We start from the raw sequence: 25,103 nt of genomic DNA, 5'->3' as shown, positions 1-25,103 counted from the left end.
AACTCTCAGTACCCAGTGAAAGTCAATAGGAGGCTCCATGGGCTAGTAGCATCCATCTAACTGCCTGTCTGCTGTGTCTGAGATAAAAATCTATCTGTGTATGAATGCATCGCAGAATGGGTTTCACACTCTCTCTTTTGCTTATCAAACATGTTTCAGTCCAGCTCTTGACCATAGATGCTATTACTAGATGTTATTTCAGGTTCCGTTAGTCGCTCTTTATAATCACCAAGTCAAATGGAACGAAAAAGAAACTGCTTAAAGAAGACGATCAGCACAACATTTAGCTGTTGTTAGCAGACATGTTGGCTCCTGAACTCCACAGAGTTGCATTTAACCTCCTCACAGTGAGTTATGCAAATGTCTTTCATGAGCAGTATCTCCTGCCCTGTCCTCATATCCATGTGGCACTTACTGTTAAAGAGAAACAAGTGCAGAGGAGGTGCGAGCAGTGTCTGGTGGTCCTGTGGTATGAGGTTATGGTCAAAGGAACAGATAAGGAGAGGAGAGGACAAAATGTCGGAGGTGTATAGCTTCTTCTCCCAAATTGATAGTAAACATTTCCATTAATTTATTGAACAGCAGCTAACTTGTCCTTGACAGAAATAAGTCCAAAGAGTGAAAGATTCAGTCAAAACTATTTAGCTGCTACAATGGCAACGTGATAGCATAAAGTCTTTTCATATAAACTTTTCATTCTGTAATGTTAACTGACTTCCAATAAAGACAGCATTTCACAAAACATGCTACTGTCAAGGCAGTGTTGAAGTGTTGTGTGTCAGAGAGCCATGAAAGGTGTATTTATATGATGGTAATGAAATTCTTTTGTTCAGACAGTGGGCCAGTTTTTTAACTTAAACCACTATTTAAGTGTCAGCCTGTGCAGTAAGTCCTTCACTGCATTTTTCCACTGATTTCCAGCCCTGCCATATGCTCATCTGCCAAAACAATTAAGTATTTGGGTTGCTGATTGCATGCAATGTGAAATGCATTTAAAAACTCCCCACACTGCACTCTTAGCAAAGTAGATATTGTTTCCTTTCATATTGCAATATCAATATAAATTCAATTTATTCTTTAGTGCTAAATGGCTGTTTGCCCAGTTAACACCCATTTATTACAGCCACATATGTATTCTAAGCTCTCTCACACACACACACACACAAGCCCACACATAGTAGTCATTTTGCCTCAATTTCAGCCACAGAGGAGAGCTACACAGTTGTCTCTGGGTCTCCAAGGCTGCTGCTGTGACAGGCTGTGGATATTTTGTTCCCCAAACACTCACCACATATCAGGCAGGGTCATGGCCTGCTGGAGACCTGTGTCTCTCACTGTCCCGGTCAGTGCCAATGGAGGGCAACATGGTCCCTGACATGCTCCTCTGGGAGGTGTTTCCATGACATAAGGAAGCCTCAACAGTTCACATGTCCAAGCACTAGTCACCCCCGCTAAGAGCCACACTATGTTGCTTAGTCCTGCAGATAAGACATGTCCATGGTGCTGTAACAGCCCAGCCACTTACACTATCTGCAAGAGAAAAGAAAACACAAGAAAAGGAGGGGTTGAGGTAAAGTTTGGAGGGCAAGTGCCGCAACCTCAGAGAACTCATGGGATATTAGGCGGGGTTTCCAGCGCTGCTTTTCCACTGAAGCTTGTCGGCCTCACCCCTGCGATCACGCTTCGTCTTTTCCAGAACGTGTGCGTCGAGCCAGGAGCTCGCCGAGCTGTCGGAGTGTCTTTGCTGGAATTTCAGTGGAAGTGAAGTCTGTTCCCCTTCAGTCGTTTGGCCTGGGGCTTGAAATTACAGAGTCTGTATCCGTAGCCCTTTCTGTGGTGCATCAATGGCACATATACCAGGCCAGGCGCTTGTGTTGTGTGTTTTTCATTATGTTTGTCTCTCGTGCTGCCTGGGGTCAGTGTTAAGTGTTGGCGCCTGGATTCGGTTTGTTTGTTTTTTCAATTGTTAGTGCGCACACTGCCAGTCACAAACAGTCAATCACCAGTGATGGCTGAGATTCGTCTCATGTAAACTGATATTGCTTTGATGAAAATAACTACAGATTTGATGTGTTTTTAAAGCGCTGTATTTCTTTAAGAAGAGGCAGGTGCCCACTGCATCAACTGAAACACTGTGTAAACACTGAGCAACCTGTCTTGACTTCTTTTGGATAAACAGCACAAATATTTTAAGCTGTTAAAACACTAATAGCATTTTCAAATTTTCTTCCTACTCAAAATCACCTTTCTTTATTTTGACTGAGTTGTTTGTTCCCTTGGATTATGGACAATAATAGTGATAAAACACAAGTTTACAGGATTGGTTCAAAATAATTTTAAATTGTAGGGTTTTGCAGTCAGAGCCACTTCTGGAGGAGAATTTTTTCTGTTTTTGAATTAGTTACAAACCTGTATCAGCAGTGAGGGATTTTGTAAGAGCTGTGCTAAAGATTTTTTATCTCTGGTAATTTCTCTGGCTGTTTAAAAGATTTAACGGCAAAGATTAAACACCACACAAGATTTGCTTTTTAATGCTCAAGAAATGCAGCATTTTAAGTCTCCGTCAGAACTGTGGATATCTCTATAATTGCAGTGTCACTTCACATTTTGTAAGACGTCGGATCATTTACAGTAAAAAGAAATATTACCTGGATTTCCGCGCTGTCTCTTCAGTATGCAGCCATGATACTGAATACGCGCCTTCCTCTGTCTATGGCAGCACTGTGTTTCGGCATGTTGGTGCACCACTCCATTTAAGATGGCTGCCAAAAATGGCGCGGTAGTCTCTTTGTTTACTCGTGAGATGCTCTGCTATGTTCCAGTCTAATAGATTGGACACAGCCGCCCCATGGTTCGGCTCCAGCATTCAGCACCATTATGACGGAAGCCCAGAACAAATCCACTTCACATTTAGGTGTCAGCGCGTTGTCATGGAAAGGAGATACCTCTATACAGTAAGTGAATAATGTCCGAAAGAAAATGAGTTGTGCGCTTTTGTACACTCGTTAATGCTACTGGTCAGTTTCGGACCACACTAGGTTGGAGCCTTTGGATGGAGGAAGAGGAGGAAAAAGGAGTTTTTTTTTTTTTTTGGTTTTTTTTCCTCTCCATTTTAGAAAAGCTGAGAATGATGTGTCAGAGGCAATGATACAAGGCTATGTGATGGATGGGTGTGTCTTACTCTGCCTCTCAATCTTTCACTTCTTCCTTCTCTGCCATTCTTTCTGTCTCTTTTCTCTGAGGAAAGCCATTATTTCCATCACCCTCCACATTTCAGCCAAATTCACTGTATCTGACCATGCTTGGCCAAAGGGAAGAAAAAGCCATTCTGTCGGAGTTGAATTTCATTTCCTTGCCCGCACATACTGTTTTTTATGATTTGTCATGGTGTTGAATTACAATGTGATATTATTTTACGGGTGTGCACAATATAGCAAGGCACGGCAGTGACTGCTGTTATTGAAATTTTGATTAAGATTAAATTTGTGTACATGCATCTCCCCGGAGATAGCCAGCTGATTGTGGAGGTGCATTTTCTCGGACGCATTTAAATTAAACTGTAATGGCAGCTCCACGCTGGACCACCAGAAATCCAGGAAGATTCCTGATCCATCGGTTCACAATAGATGAACAGATAAACCTATCAGTACAACAACCGCACATTAACATCTTCCCCATTACCATGCCAGCTGAATGATATCCCACCACAGTGAACCTCCTCCTCGCCTGCGGTCTGTTATTTTCCTTGTGTGTAAAGAGCTTCTGGTAGCTACCAGAGGAACACTGAACCTTAAAAGGTAGAACATAATCAACCGATGTAACACTGGCCTGCACCCCGCTCGTTGCTATCTCATTGTGTCTGGCAGTTGTGCTAATGACATTTCACGAGATTAGCTTTTCACTCTGCTATTGCTACTGACCTGCTCTGTGTGTGTTTGTGTGTGTTTGTGTGAGCACTTTTCTCTATTTAAGGCCACAGCCCTCCCTCAGCCCTCCTCTTTTTTTCTCCTCCTTCTCTCGCTTTCTCAAAACCCCGCTTTGCTCTCACTACAGCACTTTTTTTTTTTTTTTTTTTCAACCAGACCTGTTATTAAATCTCATAGCAGTTAGTTGATTTGATCAGTGTGTGCTGTAACGTTGTTTACCCCAGTGGGACCCGGGTGTTATAGACATACTCATCCCTCCCTCTCTTTTCGTGCTATTTCTCCGCGAGTTGAGCAATAAAGTAATTTCTCTGGGGTAGCCAAAGCCTTCTCTTAACTGGATGGGAGCGCTATATGTTCAGGCTTAGGTATACCAGGCCATATCAGAAGCACAATGGTTACAAAGAGCTGGAGCTTATGCAGAATGTTAATGGTGGCTGTCTTCAGTGGAAGCCTGATGTCCTACCCCGTGTTGTTGCAGGATTGAACTGGTGCAATAACTCACACAGACAAGGGCTGGCTCAAACAAAATGCAAAGGCAAACACAAAACCATGAGCAAACGCTTTCTGTTTATTTGGATTTGGATGTTGTGGATGACTCAAAGCAATCAAAGCCCAGAGCCCTGGATCACCACAAGGCCCCTCCTGTATGTACCCACAGCAGATGGTGGCCAGTGGCAAGAGGTTCTGGTAGGCACAACAATGCTGCTTGCTATTGCAGGAAGGCAGAGCGCACATAGTGACAGTTGTCAACGTTGGCCATGTCCGAGAAAATAGCTTATCCGTCAGCCAGGATCAGACTGCTGTCTCTGCTGCCTGGGCGGAGGAGGACTAGTATATATTTAGGCCTGATGCATCTTGATTTTATCTTCCTCTCTTCAGTACACTGATTCTGACATGTCTGCAACATTAAGAGGTATGAGAAGAGAGAAGGATCATTCTGGTTTTGCTGTGTGTGCATATGTGTGTTCACTTATACCTGGAGAAGCAGATGGATACCTGCTTCAGAGTCTCAGATTTTTTTTTTTTTTTTACAGCACAGTATTTCCTGTTAAATTTAGAACTTAAATCTCCAAAATTTAGATAATTAGAACGCATTTCTGTAACAATGTTTCAACATGTTATAAATGTAATAAAAAAATTAAACTTAAGTCAATTTGATGAGAACTGGATTTTCTTTAATTAATCAAACAATCTGAAATAATGAGATGATTAATTGATATTAATAGTTGGTCAACAGAAAATTAACCAGCATCTATTTTAATAATAAATTATATTAATAATTTTTCATGGGGAAAAAAAAATGTTTTCAAAAAGATTTCTTGCTCAAATACAAGGATTTCATTTTTTTTGTTTGTCTTGTGTGGTCAAACAATATACTGAATATCTTTCAGCTGTTTTCTAAACCACCAAACAATCAGTCAGTCAGTAAATTATTGACAGATAAATGGATAATGAAAATAAGACCCATTCTGCATCTGCATGAAGAACAGTTTTTATATTAACAGTATATGCAGTTGTATATACAGATTCTCTTGTGTGCCCAAACATGATTGCACTATTGTGTGTGTCTGTGTGTAAGTGGAGCATTGCACACTTGCAGTATGTGGTCCATATGCACGGATGTTGCGTACAGTACAAAAAAACCCCTCCCCAGCCAGCTTGACAACAAACACAGAATGGCTTGGCACGACTCAAAAATTATCTATCTGGCTCCCGTCCTTTTCTCCAGCATGGTTTTTGTCGAGTCAGAGGAAACCATCTGCTGCCCGGTGATAATGGGCGGCCGGGGAGGAGGGGACTGGAAATAGGGAGAGCAAATAAAATTGAGAGAAAATGGCAGGCGCTGTCCCAGAACCTACAGTACCTTCCTGCCTGCCTGCAGCAAGTCTGCCATCTTAATAAACATCCCGTCTGATATCTCCTGGCTTCTGTGTGTGTGTGTGTGTGTGTGTGTGTGTGTGTGTGTGTGTGTGTGTGTGTGTGTGTGTGTGTGTGTGTGCGCGTGCGTGTGTGCGCGCGTGTGTGTATGCGTGTGTATTTACACCTGCTATGTGTGCCTATACACTTGCGTTGCCAGTGTGTATGTGTCTGTGTGTGTGTATTTCCTATCTAACCTTGATCATTTTCAAGTCAGGATTGTTCCTGAGTCTAGCTGATATGCTGTCAATGTGATGGCGCTGACTAAGAACCTTTTTTTTCCTTTTTTCCTGGTGCACTAAAACTGTGACAGATGGATTGCCTTTCAGCAGAGGAAATTTTTCTTAATTTTTATTTTTTTTTCCTTTCCTGTGTTTTGTGTTAATGGGTGGGAGTATTAATGAGACAATAGTGCAGGGCTAAAGGAAAGTAAGAGAGTCAGTGCTGCGAGTTGATGAGGACTAGCCAGTATAGAGGGGAAGGTAAAGCATGGCTGGAGAGGAATACAGTAAGGCGCACAGAGTGGAGGATGAAAAATGCTCATTAAAACAAATAGTGGACTGTAGAAAGCAACTCCTCACCTTGAAAATGCTCTGAATTTTCCCTCCCCAAGGCTCCAGGGCTCTCAGATGGAATTGAGCGCTTAGGACATTCTCTGAGTAAACCGTTTCAGTTTTCTCTTGTCTGAAGTTGACAGGTTGAGCTGGACAAAAAGACCTGACAGCCTGTCTCCCACTAAACCCAGCTTCATTCTCTCACTCCATCACCCTGTTTTCTACATTGCCTTGAGATGTTTCTTTTTGCTTTTTTTTTGTTTTTTGCCCCCAGCACTTACAAACTGTCAGATAACTTTCACTGTGAATTTATCAAATAAGTCACATGCATTGAACTTAATCTGCTATTGCGAAGTTGTTTGGTACAGAGACGATGTTGCGCTTCATTGATACCGTGTGATGTTTTAATGTGTTAATGGTCCTTTTAAAGCACAAAGCAAATTTCTCCAGAAATGGGATCGATCCGGTATAAAAATCTTTACATTGGTGTTCTGAGATCTGAATTGTTTGGACTGCGTTTTTGTCGTCGTGCAGTCAGCTCACACCCTGTTGGGCTTTGTCGACACAGCTGTTGGAATGCATGATGGCGTGCTTGATGAAGTGGACGCGGGGTCAGGGAGGATAATGGAATTGAGGGATTCAGGGATCAGCCAGGAGGACACAGGAGGGGCCTGGTGACCAGGTCTTTTCTATTAACTCAGGAGGCTGGCTGGGGCGAGCAGTGGAATCAGGCTTGGCTCTGCCCTCTCCCTGCCTGGTTGTTAGACTGAGCGTCCAAACTGCAGATAGGGAGAGCGAATATTGCTCAGGGGTCCAGTGGTGATTGACCCTGTGTTTTCATCAGCCTGGGTTTGCTCAATAACATTTCTTACTCCCCTACCAGAGGAAAATATTAGAGATATGGGTGCAAAGAAAGGCTTGGAGAACTCTTTGTTTGGGTTGGTCAAGTTGCATTGGATTTACTTCTCTGTACATTTTCAGCTAGTTTTTCATTTGCTTTTAGAAAAAAATACCTTTTTCTTTTCTCTTATCCCTGCAAAAGGATTTCTTTCTACTTATTCTATTTGTCGTATTTGTGTTCGGAATTATATTATCCCACTTGACTGAACACAATGTTTAATTCATTGCAAAATTAAGATATACAAAATCTCAGGGGGAAGGATCTGAATTTGAATGTATCCCACACTAGAAAGTTAATTGTTATTACTATATAAAAAGAGAAATATTGGTCTTTCTACAAAGACTCTTGAGGCGGGGAACAAGATTTTTTCCCTTGTTCCCATTATATATAGTCTGTAATCAGAACTCACTCATTGCTAATTATATGCCATGCTCCATCATCACGGTTCACTTCAAGACCTTAAAGAACAGTTTAGATGGCTGTGATTTGTTGAATTTTTCATTCAAATGAAAAAGTGAAATACTGTATTTAAACCATGGTTGTTGATGAAATTGATTTTAGGGTCATTTACAAACATGCTGCGCTGTAAAAGATCAGGGGGCGTAAAGTGGTTTGGTTTTTATTCCAACATGTTTCTTTGGGTTTTTGTTTTTTTCTCATATAATGCTCTAATCAGTGACATTGTTTTTGTTGCCATTCTGCAGGTTTCTGGTCTGTCACCTGGAGACAGCCAGACCCCAGGACTGCTGCTGGCTCCAGGGGTGAGGTGGGGACAGACGCCCATCAACCAGCTCACACCATGGGATACAGATGAGCCCCCTGCCAAGCAACACCGAGACAGCGAGCCCACCGGTAATGAATCACACACACGACACGTTACATACACACATGCGTGCATACTGACAGGCGCACACACACTCACACATCCACCGGTTCCACCTGATGTAAGCTCACAGTGATGTAAGTTTTACATCATCAGTACCCGTGCACACAGCAGATGTATGCATGTACACGGTGCACACACTTGCACACACACTTATGTGCTACACCCCAGATGGTTTGGGCCAGCTACACTAGCATCCAATGGTAATGAGGCATCTTGACTGTCTTGCCCTACATAAAATACATGCTTGCCTCCACAACATGCGTACGTTACATACACTATCATGCATACTATACAGCCACAAAGACATCCCTTACATAAATCAGATTAATTATGCAAATAATTATAGAAATCTCAGTGTGATAGAAGAAGTTGAAAGAGGGAAAGATACAAATCAGTATTGTACACCCCCTTTTTAATATTTGGAGGACATACACCCCCCCGCACCACACACCACCAACCACCCTAAGCAACACACACCCACACACACACACACAAGCACCACAAACACACACACACACACAGACACTACTGTCACTCTGCTCTCATTTTATTGTCCTTGTTAATGTTATTGTGTCACTAACTGAAGCTGATTTAGTCTAAATTAAACCTGTGTAGAGAAACTCTGAAAGTCCTCCAAATGATCTCCACCAGGTCTAATTTAGATGTCGACCTTATTCTATTCATGCCTCTTTAAAGCGTGTACAGAGCAACCGTGGCACTGCAGTGCAGCGCGCACACCCGACATTAATGAGTTAAGCCAGTGTTGAAGTTTTTTACTCTTATTGTAATGAACTCACCCAGAATGGCTCTGCCCTAGAGCAGTTAATTTCCTTCCATTGCTTTGCTGGCCTCTGCCTCCTGCTCATCACAAATGTGTCTCATTTAAGAATGATACTGGCACGAAGCTTGTTCCAGTGGAAATTCTGGCTCAGCAAATCCAGATTGTAGACAGCTGTTACTCTGTGGAAGCAAAGCATCACACTGAAAACATCTTTCAACTCTGCTACTGCCTGTTCAGCTCATGTCCTAATTATAATTAGCACATCTTACATATAGATTGGTTTGTGGATTAATAATTGAATAGTTCATCAGTTAACCCAAGAGGAATGTTTCTGTAGCACAAACCAATCGAGATGCTCTTATGACAGAAGGATGCGGTAATGATAGGAGAGTATGGAGCTCTGTTCTTACTCCCTTGCTGGTGCGCCTCCCTGCTGTGTGGCCACAGCCTCCTGCTGTGCATTGAGGGGTCTGGCTGAATTATTGAGTATAAGTGAATAAGGCTTCACTCCCTGCCCATCCCTCCCACCCCACCACCGCAGCTCCCACACCCATACTACAGCTTGGAATGAAGCGCAAGGAGAGTGAGATGTCACCGACCCGGCACGCTGTCGCATATGACACTCAAATCCGAGCATAGTGTTGCATATTGATTTGCGTGTGTGCTACTCCAAACTGTGACTGGCGTTTGCAACGAAGCCAGCTCCTCTCCACACTTCACTGAACTGTGTTGCCAGAAAGTTCTCTGCCAACTGTGCCAGAATTAATCAACGGTTTCTTTAGACAGAAACTTCACTCTTGTGACTGCTGAAAAAAAGTTTGCCTTTGAAAAAGAAGTTTTTTTTTTTTTTTTCAACTGTAGTTTCTTTGTCCAAAAATAGTTCATCTTTGATGTGCTTTAGATTTAAGAAAAATCGTGGCGTAAACAAATTAAAAACATAAGTGGAGTTTTTAAATGTGAACGTGCCACTTTTGAAAATCTTAATTCTCAGATGCAAGACAACAATCACAACCATTGTGTGTATTTAATGTTAACGCAGCAGCTGCTTTCTGTTAAACTTTGCAGTCAACCCTTTCAGTGTAGGTCCATGTTGGACCATGATAATGAAATGCTTGGCTTAATAAGGTATTTATTTTTTTCTGGTAAAAGGGTTAGGGGTTGAAGGAATGGTGAAGGATAAGAACACAGAGCTGGAAGAGAGATAGAATGTATATATATCAAATTGTAATCAATGCCATCACTGCATTAAAACCTTTAAACTTCATAAGATGTGGACTTATTATACTAACCCATTTGATTAGAATCCTTTATCAAGATGGGCTACAAAAGAGGGGAAATTAAATACAGTGTTGCTGATGATTAGCTCAATGACATGTGAATTATGAACTGAACTGCCCTCTCCTCTGGAGTCTTCTGTTCCCACCGTCTGCTCTGTCTTTCTTTTCTTCACGATGTCTGTTTTTATCTCTCTGTCCCTCTCCGCTCTTCTCTGCCTAGACTATTTTATCAGCAGGGTTAGTATTATGAATAATGTGGGCTTCTTTTTTTTTAGCTTCTTTTTGCATGCTGTGATTTAGCCTTTGGCCCTTTGGCAGAGTGGTATTCTATTTTTAGAGCTTGGACCATGGCAGGAGGAGTTAGAGATGAGGGAGCAGGAGCGAATGAGCGAGGGAGGGAGGGAGGGAGGCATTGTTCAGGTCCAATATGGCCGCATCTTCCCAGAACACCCTCAGCATCCCTGCCTCAGGGCAGGGATATGATCGACTCCGAGTGTCTGAGTAAACACAGACTTCTACGCAGATAATAGTGCCGACTGCCACATGCGCTGAGCATGTATACTTTCACATTCAGAAAGGCATTTGTTCATCCTGTGGTGAAATAAATCTCTTAATCTTATTATGATGTTGATCTTAGGAACAGATCTGTACATCGCTTCAAATATTTTGTGTTTGATATTAAGTCTCAAGTCAAAAACAAACTTTGACTGAAGCAGAGCAGCACACTGACAGTTGTGATGTGGAGAGGAACAGACTGAAGTTGGAGTCTGTCTTCTCATCCTGTTTACTGTCTCTATTTGATCATCTAATACCAGACTTAAAATCAGCACTCTGCCCTTGTTTTTGGCTTTGTCTACAGCTTACCATGATGCCACAAATCAGCCTACGCCATGGTATTGCATGTACTATGACTGTCACATTTCTTTATGGTGTAAAAGCTGGATGAACAATTCATTCATTTCTTTTTTGCTCTTCTGTCTGTTTGTCAATCAGGTCCGACCTGGGCTGCCCCTGTAGCAGCGGTGAGCCAGCCGAGCCTCCTGCCCCACACCTACGCCCTCCCTCAGCCACCTTCCTTCAACCACAGCGTGACTGCACAGTCACCCATCATAGGAGTAACCCCATCCATCCAGACACCAGTGCCCCCACAACACCCACTCATGACCGCCCACTTCCAGCTTACGCCGCAGTCGACCCAGCAACCACCCTCCATGGTGCTGAGTATGCCCAGCCAGTCTCCGTACCCCTCAGCTCAGCCCAATGTCGCACCATCCGCCCTCACTGCCCAAGCCAACCAGGTGGTTCAGCAGAGCCCTCATAGTGTAATGGGCAACGGCCATTTAACTTCTCACCCCGGCCTCATCCAGCCCCCTGCCATGCCTCTGACTAATGGACAGGCAGCAGGAGCAGCGCAGTGCCAGGCCACAGCGGTAGACAATCAGGATGGTCCTAACGGGCTGCAAATGCTGCGGACAGTCGGGATGGGAAAGTACGAGTTCAGTGACCCGGGACATCCGAAAGGTAAGCACAGACAGCCTCAGCTGATGCACTCTGCACAGCAAGCTTTTTTTTAAAGGTTTTTTAGCCTCACTCTCTTGCAGATATGGAATCTGTCATGACTAACTTTCAAACACTAAATCAAAGCAGAGCTGGCAACCTAAGCTCAGAAGTGAATCCAAGCCGCGGAGGTGTTAGGTATTAAATCAATGTAGTCTTAGCTCTCTATTCCTTGTGACCTCGCCTTATGTGGGGCAGTGCTGGAATGAAACACATAGGCCTCTGCCCCCTGTCGGTATACCAGAGCAGTCTCTGATGCCAACAGTCATAAACAAGGCCACAAACACTCAAGCACGGGGGTTGTTAAAATACAACTTGCAACCAGAGCCATTTCACTTCAAAGCTGCTCCAAGGTCGCAGAGAACTGAGGTGCACCTAAAACAGCAGAGAGACAAGGGCTTCTAAAAACCTGTAATACTGCCTACAGTGGATTCTTTGGGGGAAGAGAACATGTTGTGCTACTCTCAAAATACTGTACAACAGCAGCATCTGCACTGCTGTGCTCTGAAATCAGTTAAAAGCGTCTCAGGTTTATCTTTTTACCACTCAGAGTCGCAATGCTCACAAGGCCTACTAAACACAAGGCAGGAAGAGCTTTCAGTCCCTGCCCTCACATCTCTCTCGAAATCTTTTGAAGCCTTGTTGACTTGCGCTGTGTTTGTGAAGGTGCTTCACTGCTCTGGCTCATGCCTGAGTCTGCAAGCCGTAAATTGGTGTTTGGTTTAACCTTGGAGTTTATGATGCAGGGCACTAGAAACAGATGTTCGCAATTCCCCGACCAATTTTCGCATTTAATGAAGCTTTTAATTTAGGTTTAGATTGTTTTCTTTTTCCTGATTCATTTTGATCAATAAAATGTGTGCAAATGAACTTGTAGATTGCAAAAAAGCAATTATTTTGGGGGCTGCCTGTGATACATTGAAATGAGACTGCAGGTAGAATTGGAAATGGATAATTAGACGAGCTCGTTGGCGTGGTCCACTCTCTATCGAATGAGAGCTTCTAGCTTCTTCTGGGTTGAATATACTGTCTCGGATCCATTAACCATGTACATGTCAAAATTTATTGACCAGGAGTTTAATTAGGAGTTTAATTAGAGTTTAATTGGGATTACAGTATTTCTGAAGATCTGTTTTAAATTAAAGGAAAATGCTGTAGGATTGTTGAAATTCAGCAGTGGACACACCGTTGCTGTGATTCATGTAATGATAAAGTTAATATTCAGTTTGTATGGTTATAGTTTGCCAGCTGTCGTATTTCAAAGGCAGAAGGGAAAACATCGCTGTGTCAATTTCTAGACATCATGCATACTTGAAATCTTCTATGAAGGTCAAACTACAAACAGAGGCACTTGAATCGCAAAACATCCCTGTTAAGCGTTGAATAGACATTAGTAAGCATGCCATTTGGGGTAAGGGTAAGGACAGTGGAAATAGGTAAAATGTTGAGCACCAATAAGTTATCAGCCATGATGTCTCTTCTGCAGACCCGTCTGCTGACAAGAATACTTAACTTTGCAGCTGTAATCACAACAATGCCACTCTGACCGCCCCTCCGCTCAGACTCTGCACACTGCCGTCGTGCTTTTCTGTCTTTCTGAATATCTCTGTCTGGTACTTCCTGTCTGTTTCTTTCCTTTTCCAATGTGTTCTCACTCACTCCAAGAACTCACAAATCCCAAGCTCCCACAGGACTTAGGTATTCTGTTTTAAATCAATTAACACTACATATCGTCGTGGCAAGGGAACCTACTGTTCTGCTGCACTGGCATGATGGTAAATATGGAGGGTAAGCTCTTGCGACTTGCATTCTGGCTTGCTTCTGTTATAATTATCTTGGACCTGCTGTTGGCACAAAAAGCAAAACAGAAGTAGTTTGTGAAAAGAAGAGAAAGCAGCTGCAGGTTAGAGTTCAGAGTTTCTGCAGCCCTCTGATGGCTGAGGTGAGGATAAGAGGGTTGGCAAATCTGATCCCAGGGCAGAGATTGAATGTTACACACATCTGGTATAAAACCCAGGAAGCAAATGAAGCCACAGGACACACACACACACACACACACACACACACACACACACACACACACACACACACACACACACACACACACACACACACACACTCTATATTTTCTTTATCTCTTCCTTCTCACAAACACACACAGGCTTTATTTTGTCCTCAAGAAATTTATATTGGTAAAGTGCAATAAAAAGATATACAGCTGGCATACACACACACACACACACACACACACAAGCAGGACACCAGTTCACTCATACAGGATGAGCCTTGTCAGGGCGTCTGGGGTACAAGCCAAAACAAGGAATAAATGAGGTGCAAACTTGCGCTGTGCCACTGACTGACATGTGGGATACTTTGCTTGAATAGCTGATGAGTTATCATCCTGAAATAGATCCAACAAATGACGCAGCCGAAGCAAATCTATGAATTAACATGGAAAATTTGTCCATTATTCTGGTAGTTGTTTGGACACTGAGAGACTATGCTGTAATGTTTTCTTGCAGTGGTCAAATCGTGGTCAAGTGTCTCACGCCTGGGGGTTTTCAGAAGTGATTATTGGACAAGCGGTTTAAATACCAAAGCCATTACTTTAACTGATTGTGTTGCTGCATTAACAAAAGTTTGAGCCTGCATTCACAACGCAAGTAAGCACTGATGTGCTGAGGAGGTTTTGCGGCCTTTTGATGGCAAGGGCCTGGATCTTGAGCTCTTCCCCCTTAATCCAGCTGCACAACAGGTCGTGTGTGTGTGTGTGTGTGTGTGTGTGTGTGTGTGTGTGTGTGTGTGTGCGTGCGTGCGTGCGTGCGTGCGTGCGTGCGTGCGTGCGTGCGTGCGTGCGTGCGTGTGCATGATTGGAGGCGTGCACAGCATCGCTTCTTGGGTGTGACTGCATGGATGTTTTGTCAGATGTCAGCATCACAGCCTTAAAGTCAAGCACCACAGTGACAGAAATCACACTCCATGTTTGATTTGGCTTTGCCTTCAAAGGGAGCAATTTGTCTTCGCTCTGCATCAGTGGGCACATCAACAACTGTGTGCTCCTCTCTTTGTGCGTTGTATGTGTGTGTCTGTTTGTGTGTTGTCTCAGTATTTTTCTGTATTTCTGTTTACTGTATATAGTATGTGTGTTTGTGTATGTCTGTGTAAATGCCATATGTTTGTGTGCCTGTATGTGTGTGAAGATTCACACAGAGCAGCTTGAAGGCAGCTTTAACCTCATCTCCTACTGAGATATGCCAGTCACCAGGCTGTGATCTGCCTACCTGGTTTCTCCATCCGCAGCAGGGCTTTTCATAATATCTTCCTGTCGTAGAGTACAAATCAAACTCCACACCACCTTGCCGATTGTTAATTTCCTTCACACCACCTACTCTTTGTGCATTTTTTATTGTCTTCCCTTTGTTTCTCTCAACCTCAGATTTGATCAGAATAAAAACAGGATTTCAAAAAGCTTTCCACACAGTTAAATAATCTATCCACATCTGTAACTTGATCCACAGCCATCACATGTCAGCACATTATGTGAAATGTGGGAAATGTGGGTTGTTGTTGTTAAAAGGGACAATAATAAGTAAGAAAGAAAAAAAAAAAAAGCAAAAGAGCAGCACACAGGAGGAGACAAAAGTAGAAGAGAGAGATGCAGTGAGAGAGAGGGAACATGAGAGAGCGGGAGATGCTGAGAGCAGATTCGGTGTGTGTCTATTGACCAAGTCATTAAAATCGATGGCTGTCCTGATGAATATCAGCTGGGGGAAGCTAGTGCCGAGCTCAGCAGGGTTGGACTTACTCACTGCAAACGTGATTGAGCCCCATTTAAAGGCAGCTCACGACTGAATAACACATAAATATCAAAAGGAAGTTATTATTTCCACATACAGTATCTGTAACCTTTCTGGGTTATGGCTTTAACCCATGCCAGCCACTCATTATATTTTTGATATTGTTTTCCCAGCTTGGCTTGAGCTGAGAACTGAGACAACTACTGCTAACTGTGCTGTGGTTGGAGCTGCTGTTTTTTTTTTGTTGTTGTTTTGGTAAAGTAGACTGATGATGTAGTAGATGATGATGATGAAATACAGTCGTCATGTGTGTTGGAAGCTTTAGCTGAGAATGGAGTTCGAAGTCGCAGACAGATCTGTCAGGCCACCTGCTGCTGTACTGAGCATGTGCCGCGGCTCCTCGCCTCTTTTCTCATGTCAAACATCATTTTAACGCTTCCTTCCACCTCACTGCCCTTTACCGGTCCCGCTCTCTTCTCTCCCTCACACAGACACACACACATTGTTAAGACGCACATATGCACACAGATGATCACATGCATAAATGCACCCAGAGAGGAAACACACAGGCACACCACCATGAGAGAGGGACACACGTAGACGTACTCTTCCACCATCGCACACACACATCCGGCGGCACCCAGTCCTCCTCGCTGCCCAGGAAGTTCATCTTCCAGTCAGCTCACATCAGCCATCATCTGGGGACCGAGCAGCTCCTGAGCTGCTAGTGAATGCAATTAAGATGCCTTGCTGAGTTAAGATCAGTGTTTTACTTTGCTACAGTGAGACCAGCGCAGACTCACATGCAGCACCGGCTGAGCTTTCCTCTGCTGTATCTGCCTCATCTGTCTTATTCAAACTTTGGTCTCTGTAAGACTTTAATTATGTATTCGTTTTTGTTTACTTTTGGACGGATCATATTGGCACTGTGGCATTACTGTCCACTTGCATATTGGCTCTTTGCACATTATTGCTGCAATATTACCACTAAGTGAGGAAATTATAGATAACCAAATTAGTAAGATAGTGACTGTTTACAAGGCCGCGCTGTGTGTGCTGGTACTGTTTATTTAAGGGAGATATGCGGCTGTTTTCTTGAGACTTATCTCACCTCATCAAATGTTATTTAGAAATGGACATGCTGTTTTATTGGATGTTTTTACTTTGTTACTGCTTTATGATGTTAGTGGATGTAATAATGACATTTTATTCTTGAACATGTTTTGCAGATTTCATCTCTCTCTCACCATGGAGATCTTTGTCTGTAGACTAAAGTAGCTACAGTTATTAAGTAGACATAAAGCATGCAGTATTATCAGTATTATTAGCGGTATATAAATGCTCATTTTGATTCAACCACAAGAATATACTGCTAGCATGACAGGCTTTTCAAACCAGTTATTAAAAACAGAGCCAGTTTGTGATAGCCACACTGAGACCATTAATCATAGCAAGCACATTAATTAAACCCTCCCCTTCTCTTTCTCTCCCTCTTTCTCCGTCTCTATCCCTCTCTCACTCGATAGAGTGCAGAGGATCTTGGCTGCCGGTACATCCTCGCTGCAGATTATACAAAAGTATGCTTTTCATCAAGACAAATATACTGAATTTGGTGTGAGAGTTGTAGGTTTTTTTATTTTTTGAGTTTCCAATGTGCTGACTCGGATCAAGGTATTCAGAATGAGCACTGGCAAATTAATTAAAGTCAGTGCGGTGTTGTGCTGGGTGATTATCTTAAAGCTATCCACATCAGGATTAGCTAAAGCATAACTAGGGTTATTATGATTCCAAAACAGGCTTAACTTGAAATATGAAATGCATGGATTTTAAAGTGTTTTTCTATCTCTCTTATTCCTTAATTCTAGATAGAGCTAGTGGAAACTGAAAAGGGATTCACAAGAGCTGGGAATGTTGCAAATTATTAATGAAGTTGAAATTTATTCCAATCACTGTGGACTCAGTATGTGCAGGTAATTCTCATAAATGAATACATGCGGTATCACGGTGATATGCTTATGAGTAACCTTGGCACACGAGTCCATATGGGGCCTACATATTAATGATATTGACTCAAACATCTCATTTTAGAATGGCAGGAGTGGCCTGGAGACTGCGCTTGTGTTCACATGTAGCCGAGCAGCTACCTGACACTGTCTCTTTAACTTTGCTAAGGATGGCTTCCATTGAGATGTCTAACTGTTTCTAGTACTGCTCCTGCTCTCAGGAGAGAGCAAAAAGAAGAGGGAGGGGAGGGGAGGAGGGGAGAGGAAACGTGAGGTGAGCAGCAGCAGTGTGTCATAAGCGGAGGAAGGAAAGCTGCTTGCCCTCGTTCTTTCTCTCCCTCGTTATCGTATTTTAAAGGAGAGGAGCCCCGCCAGGAGCCCCATACATTATATCCCCCCACAGTTAATATAGGGACGGTGGATAGCTCATTAAGATTGATCATTCCTCGTCCACCTCCACCATGCAGAACACAGCACCGGCTTCATTAATCACTGGGATTTCAAGATAAAGCTCAGTGGCGGCACAGTCGCAGGACCCGGAGCCTGACAGCCCGGCTGCTACATGCATAATCACAGACGCAGTGCAGCCAAGGAGCAGCCGCCCGGCTCCCTGCCACGCTAGAAGGGGCACCATATCTACGCCTCCCTCCCTCCTCCATCCTCTCCTCAACCTATACTCTCCTCCCTCCCCTCCTCCCCACCTGTCTTCTTCACTGCAATTGTCTGTCTGTTGCTCCACTCCCACTCCTGACACCACCCCTCCCATGCTGTTGTCTCTCAGCATCCTCTCCAGCCCCCCCACCATCCTAACATCCACCTGCTTCCCATACCCACTTATAGCCTCTGCTTTTTTCCCTTTCCTCTCTTTTCATCCACTTGCCTCCCATTTTTTTTCCCCTCCCTCTCATCTTCTATATCTTCCTTCCCCAGCGTACCTGCCACCTGTTCCATGCCTCTCTAACTTCTTTCTCTGCCTCCTCGCTTTTTCTACGCCACTGATGCTGGAGTTTTTAACCATTTCTCTAATAGCTTGTTTTTTTTTAGCCTGGTGTTGCCTCAGTTGGCAAAGTGGCAGTGGAAAATTTAAGAAAAGAAAGGATTAGAGGGAGAAAAAAAATTCCAGTCAGCCCAGATTGCTCATTTGCCTGTGACAGCTGGACCGAGTGTCAGATGGCTGTTTTCAACTAAAACACACAATCAGACTGTCTCTTGCCTTATTATCCTTACAAAAAGTCTGCACTTTTCATCTAGAGCCACAGTTAGCTGGTTGAGAATTGTAAGCATTTAATATTTTATTTGAAATCTTTATGACTCTTTCCTTAAATCCTCCTCCTGTTTGAAGTTGACATCCACGGATGCCCTATAGATTGTATGTTTAAGCTGCGATGACTTAAAAACAGCTGAAAATAAGAGTTTTGTCCTCAGCCCTTCTCTGTTCAGTTGAACGTTTTATTCATTAACTAACCAGAATTTTAGCTCAATAATCGATATGAGTGCTGTGTACGTTTGTAAAAGTAATAACTAAACACTGCAGGATTGAATTTTAGCTTTCTTTAGTCGTAATCATATCTCTGCTCAGGTATTCATATCTATTGTCGGCAGGTAGAGGTTGCGAGATAAGGTCAGTTTCTTTCCATTGCTTTTCTTTCAAAAGAGTTTTTTCCCTCTGTGACACTTTCTTACTCTGTATTGTGCTATGAAATAAAAAGCAAATCCAAAATATCATTAAATTTAACAGCTCTAGAGAGTGCCATTGGTTGTATGACTAAATCAGAAACGGTCTGTCACTGTGCTAAACCAAGCATTTTCTAAGGGAGCCCTTAATATTTTTTTGAGATTTATTTTGTTTATGTCTGATACTTACGACTTGTAATTCTGTAGTGTAGAAAGGAACAGCGATGGCATATTGAGCAGAAACCCACAATAGCCAATAAGAGCAAGCATGAGGGAAGCGTCACCAGCTGGGTGTTGTGTACTAACAATAAAGCTTTATTTCCAACTCAGCTCCAGCTTGCACTGACAGCATTGCTGGTATAATTACTAATCGCTGCTGCTGTAGCAGGAACTACCACAGAGGTGGTTTTGACTTTGGCAGGTTTCTGTCTATGGAAAGGTTTTGTCAGCACGATAGCATCACAACTGTGCAAGTCAGTCACAAACCTTCACAGGCGTGTTTTTGAGATCAGAATGAAGGCTGAGATGGGTGTGGTCCGACCCCTGAGTACTGAGTACTGATTTAATAATAGGTCGGAACGTCAACATGTTGGCGGGTGTCGAGGCTGGCGTGATCCCATCGCGAGATGGTCTCTCATTTCTTTTATCTGTAAAATCTTAATAAGATTAGTAGCATAACACGGAGGAAGTCAAGTACTTCAAATTGTTGGACTTAAGCACAGTACTGGAGTGAATCAACTTTCCATCACTGTTTTTGTTATTTTTAAGGAAAATTTAGAGCCTCATTTTCATCTTCTCATGTATTTCTGGGTCCCATCCTCGAATGTGTTGCCAGCATTTGTGAAGAAGTGTGACACTGTTTCTCAGAGCTGTAGCATTATGCATTGAGTATTCAGGAGAGGCCTCAAACTGAAACAGTGCCATTTGCCTCCATGAGACGTCCACTGCCCTCAGTTATGTAGGAGCAAATTGATTTGTGTGTAATGTAGTGTCAAAGTTAATGTAGGTTACACCCTCAAATGGGCCTGAATCTCAAACACCTCATGTCAGACACTATCTAATATGACGAGATTAATCGCCACAAGTCAAATGTCGATGTGTTATTCTGCACATCAGCCATGAAATAGGTAGTAATGCATTATCAATTAGGCTGAGTGTAAACCCAGCAGATGTTACCAGGAAGCCCGTCAATAGCGGATGTTTCTCTCTAATGAGAAGGCATAATTGCAACAGGGAGGGAGCTCAGTATCCAAACCAGCAGCAGATGTGCAGCAAAAAATCCAGAAGAAGTTCAGCAGTATTAGTTCGCTAATGTTCACGGTGTGCTTACTTATCTGAGTGGATAGTCAAACTTTTTCCTCACGTAGAAACTTTTAAATGGGTTTGATAATGCATGCAGGGCATCTAATAAATACTAATGACAGGACCAGACATTAGCAAGAATGGCTCCCCTGTCCAACTTAATATTCCACAGAGTTAGCAACAGGCTTAGCATGTGAAGATATATAATTCGTCTGTGACACAGACAAATGATAATGGCCTGAATTGCAATCAAGAGATGTTTGCAGGCTAGTGCTGCACTCTGTAAGCTAAATAGACTTAAAGTCTTCCTTAGCAGTAAGACAGACCTCGATGAGATGCCGAAACAGCAATATGCTGGTTCCCTATTAAGTTTACAGAGTGTGTTTTGTTGCTAGAGACTGCGGCTCTGAATTATAGTGTTGATTATTATCATTATTCTGCCACAGTAGTCATTGTAACCACTCTCCTTTCTCAGATACAGACATAGTTTTCTTATGTAATGCAGCTTGCTGGTCTGCAGGATAAAAAAGTATCGTATTAGAGAGTTAAACTTAGATTACAACTTTACGAGAACACATCAGTCGTACATAAGCAGTGGAGCATGCTGGACACAACCAGAATTTGTGGGGCAGCCCAGTCATCTAATAGATTGTTTTCTGTCCCTGGGGAAAGAGATGGAAACAGGGAGGGGTGGGGGGAATGAAAGAAAGGAGAGACAAAAATCTGATGAAATGCAAAGATTACTCGCCTGACTCCACCGTAGGCTGGGAGCTCATCTCAGGTGTGCAGTCTGCTGAGAAGACTCCCACATACAACCTAACCCCACCACTAACCTTTCTGCTTGGGCTGCTGTGACTTTCACAAAGTTACCCAGTAAACACACATTGTCTTCAGGGGGAGATGTGACATTTATCTTAAGCTGCACTGGTGACATGGGAATTTTTTTTGTTGTTGTTGTATTTCCGTGTGTGTGTGTTTTGGTGTGTGTAGCTGTGTTGTCTTGCTGTTTGGGGTCAACTTGGAAGAAATGTAGCCCATAGAGGCGAGTATCACCCATGTGCAAAGCTTGCAAGGAATGTACACAAACCAAAGTCATAAACACAAGCGAGGTGTAAGACAAGCTGGGCAGCATATCTACATTCTCTCACACATACACTGGCATCTGTCCTCGACCACCAGTACGTGCCTAATGTGAAGGGTAGGAGACAGCCTGGCACAGCTGAGGCTGTTGGTTCCAGACTGCAGTTAGGGCAGCGGAGGAGAAAGTAACTTTAAACTTTTAACTTGGGCTTGAGTGAGGTTTGCACTTTGTTTTATTTCAGGTATATTTTTCGCTTTAAATATTCAGAAAGGTAAAACAAGTTGACAGCTATTCTTAAATGGGCATGCACATAATTTCCATAGAGTTCTTTCAACAGTCAAAGCAAAACCATACTTTTTATTTCCCTAATGGCATCTCTACTAGTTGTCTTTTAAGGAGTAGTTTAACCACAGCATTGAACTTTTAATCTTGTATCTAGTCTGCAGCAACAGCAGTGAGGGGTCGGCATCCTTTGTCCCACTCATAACCCATAACATCCAGTCCCATACTTTTTATATTAGGAATAATATAATAGACCCTAAAAAAGCATTATTATAAAGACTATGTTAGAGACCATTACCTACAGAGCTGCTTTGTGCTGAATTGACAATGACTATATTCACATTTACAATTGAAATGGAGTTTGTGGTGCAGAACAAGTGTGAACAAATGTTGAAAACTGAATTGTGGACCCAAATTGTAATCATTTGGCTCCACACCACCTCGATCAGTGTTGTAAAATGCTCCGCTGCCGAACAGTACACCGCCTAAAACCAGGGCATGTTAATGTCTCAGCTCCCTGCAACAACTGTGTGTCCTGCAGAAGTGGCCGTGCTCAGTCAACGTGAGCTGCATTGTATAAGAATGCCAACTTGATAGTTCATATGATTTTTACTCATGTTTAGCTTTTCTTGGAGAGTTTTGAAAGATAACACGGTTCAGTGCGGGTGTGTTCTCTCACTGCCGTGGGTGATAAAAGTTCCTGTCAAGTAAAAAACTCAGACTGTGGATGATGAAATGCCAGAGTGGACTAGCTACCTGACTGAGGGCCTGGAGACAAGTTTGATATTTGTTGTAGTCGTGATGTTGTGATTTAAGGTCAAATCTCATTCTCTGTGAATGCTCTGAACAGAAGTACAACGGACTAACAGACGCCTGCATTGGTTCGTTCTGGGCAGCTCTTAGTTCTGCACGTGAGTGAGTGTGGCGCACACTTAGTTAGTTACATACACAACTCAATGTCCCCAAAAGAACTTGGATGCTCAGTCAACCCTCTCCAGGTGAAGTAAAAATGAAACCGTTTCCGCAGATGTTCTCTGAAAGGTTCCATTCATACTGATACATCAGGCCTGTGTCCGGATGATTCATCTCACGCAGTTGGCTTTGTTTTTCCGCCAGGGTTTATAATGTGGGCTAGACAGAACTCTGGCCCTTGCAATAATTTATATGAAACAGTAACTTAGCAATTTAATTAAAAGGGAAGATGGAGAAGTGTTACACACCCACTCAGTTCTAATCAAATCCCCTCCAAGCAATATAGTATGTTATCTACACCAGCCAGCGACTTCTCATAAGCACAACATTGTTATTAGGATTATTCTCTTATGACATTGTCTTGCCTAAAGTCGTGTGTGTGTGTGTGTGTGTGTGTGTGTGTGTGTGTGTGTGTGTGTGTGTGTGTGTGTGTGTGTGTGTGTGTGTGTGTGTGTAGTTGCTTGTGCGTTTTGGTTCTGCAAATGCATGTCTGCATGTGTGTCTGTTTGCATTACTGCTTGTGTGTCATTGCACAATGACAATGTCATCTGTTGTGGTGTGGATGAATTACTGAACCCCGAGCTGAGTTTGACAAAGACGTCCTCCATAATACTTGAGCAGAATGTCTGCTAATCTGTGCTACAGGAGGGCACGGTCCACTTGTACAATTTCCTGTGGCATATTGTTAAAAAAAAAAAACACATAACTAAAATCCATATTGGCATCTTGCCTCTTTGGCACTATGACAAATAAGCCAGTCCACAAATTCAAGGCTTAAGCTTGGCCTGAGCTTTTTTAAGCATGCAGACCTGTATTCCAGCATTTTATCTCAGTTCCCAAAAGTAGTTCATATTAGGAGTGAGGAGCTCTTGGATTTTCTTCTCTTAAAGCTTCTCATATGGGCTTTTCTTATAATAAGGAATTCTTGGATAGAAAAGAAAAAATAAATACTACTGTAAGGAGTTGGAATCTCAGTACCAAGGCATTTATGAGTAATTAGGATTTATTATTAAATGATTAGTCACTGTGTTAATCAACCCATTCATCTAAATCCATTGTTAGTTTTGGAAGAATTCTTTATAATTTCTTGGAGTTGTATTGCTTCATTTCAACAAGTAATTTGCAGAATGCTCAGAGAGATGGGTGGAAACATAAATTGTGGAAGCAGAGGCTGTTGCTGTGGAGCAATTTGGCCGCTGCTTCTTGTAAATGTAAATATGTCTGTAGCCACAGAAACAATTCAGAAACAATTTTGTGCTCTGACATGGAAAATGATTGTTGACTCTGAATACATTCCATTAGTAACCCACTACATATAGTGACATCTATATTTTCATCATGGCATATGGGTTCCTGTCCCCGTGTGTGAAATTGTCCAATGCTTGATCGGCTGTCATTGCATAGCATTGCAATTGGATGTTGATCGACCAGTGAGAGCTGTCATCCCCACTGCACACCTCTGTCTGCTTCCAGTGGCAGAAAAACAGAAAAGCGACTGCTACTTATCATTGGAGCAGTTCATTTAACTGATTACTTTATAATTATTAGCTAATTCAGTGTTCATCACGTCTCATTAGTCCATCTTTCTGCACCACTCACGGTATTCATGTTTGTTTGTTTTTTACCTTTTTCTTTCTATATGTAGAGCTGACAATAACACACTGGATATTTCTGAATACATTTGTGAACACATCAACCTCACAAATTAATATTAAGCTGCCTTCAAGATGCCGTCAATTTTCTGTAATACCATGGTTACTGATGTGTGACACACAGCATGAAAACTTTGTCACTGTTAGTTGGTTAAAGTCTTTTTTTTTTTAATTCAAAGCATTCTCAGAAATAAGCTATATTTATGTTGAGAATCGTATGTGCTGTTAGAGGTCATTCTTTATTGTGACTGAAAGTTTTTTGATTACCGGTGAGCAGCAGTTTTCAGGTCTTTTTTTGTTTGTTTTTTTTTTTGTTTTTTTTTGTTTTTTTGCTGTGTCAAAGGACTTGACTTGATTTTGACCATGGCTTAGATATAACAAATAGTCAGACTTCAGATAGACGTCTAAATTCATCCGTTGCACAAAGCACTTTTATTCTTGACTATCTTAAGCCGGACTGTGGTACAATGAATTCTGGGTAAATTAAGACTTTAAAAACAAAAAAAAAAAAGGCTGACTGAATAACCGCATCCAACCGCTC

At 42.5% G+C, this 25,103-nt stretch overlaps 1 protein-coding gene across 2 annotated transcripts in view; it reads left to right on the top strand.

Annotated features, from left to right (window-relative positions):
* klhl29 (kelch like family member 29) overlaps positions 1-25,103 on the top strand; it is a 202,229-nt gene that overhangs the window by 92,397 nt on the left and 84,729 nt on the right. For both annotated transcript variants that reach the window (XM_022770029.1, XM_022770038.1), the window contains exons 4-5: positions 8,003-8,150; positions 11,236-11,763. In XM_022770029.1, the coding sequence (XP_022625750.1) occupies positions 8,003-8,150; positions 11,236-11,763 (676 nt within the window). The remainder of the gene's footprint in view (positions 1-8,002; positions 8,151-11,235; positions 11,764-25,103) is intronic.

The sequence above is a fragment of the Seriola dumerili genome, unplaced genomic scaffold, assembly GCF_002260705.1.
Source record: "Seriola dumerili isolate Sdu_G_001 unplaced genomic scaffold, Sdu_1.0 BDQW01000025.1, whole genome shotgun sequence".
NCBI classification, from domain to species: Eukaryota; Metazoa; Chordata; class Actinopteri; order Carangiformes; family Carangidae; genus Seriola; species Seriola dumerili.
This window is presented reverse-complemented; position numbering and strand designations above follow the sequence as displayed.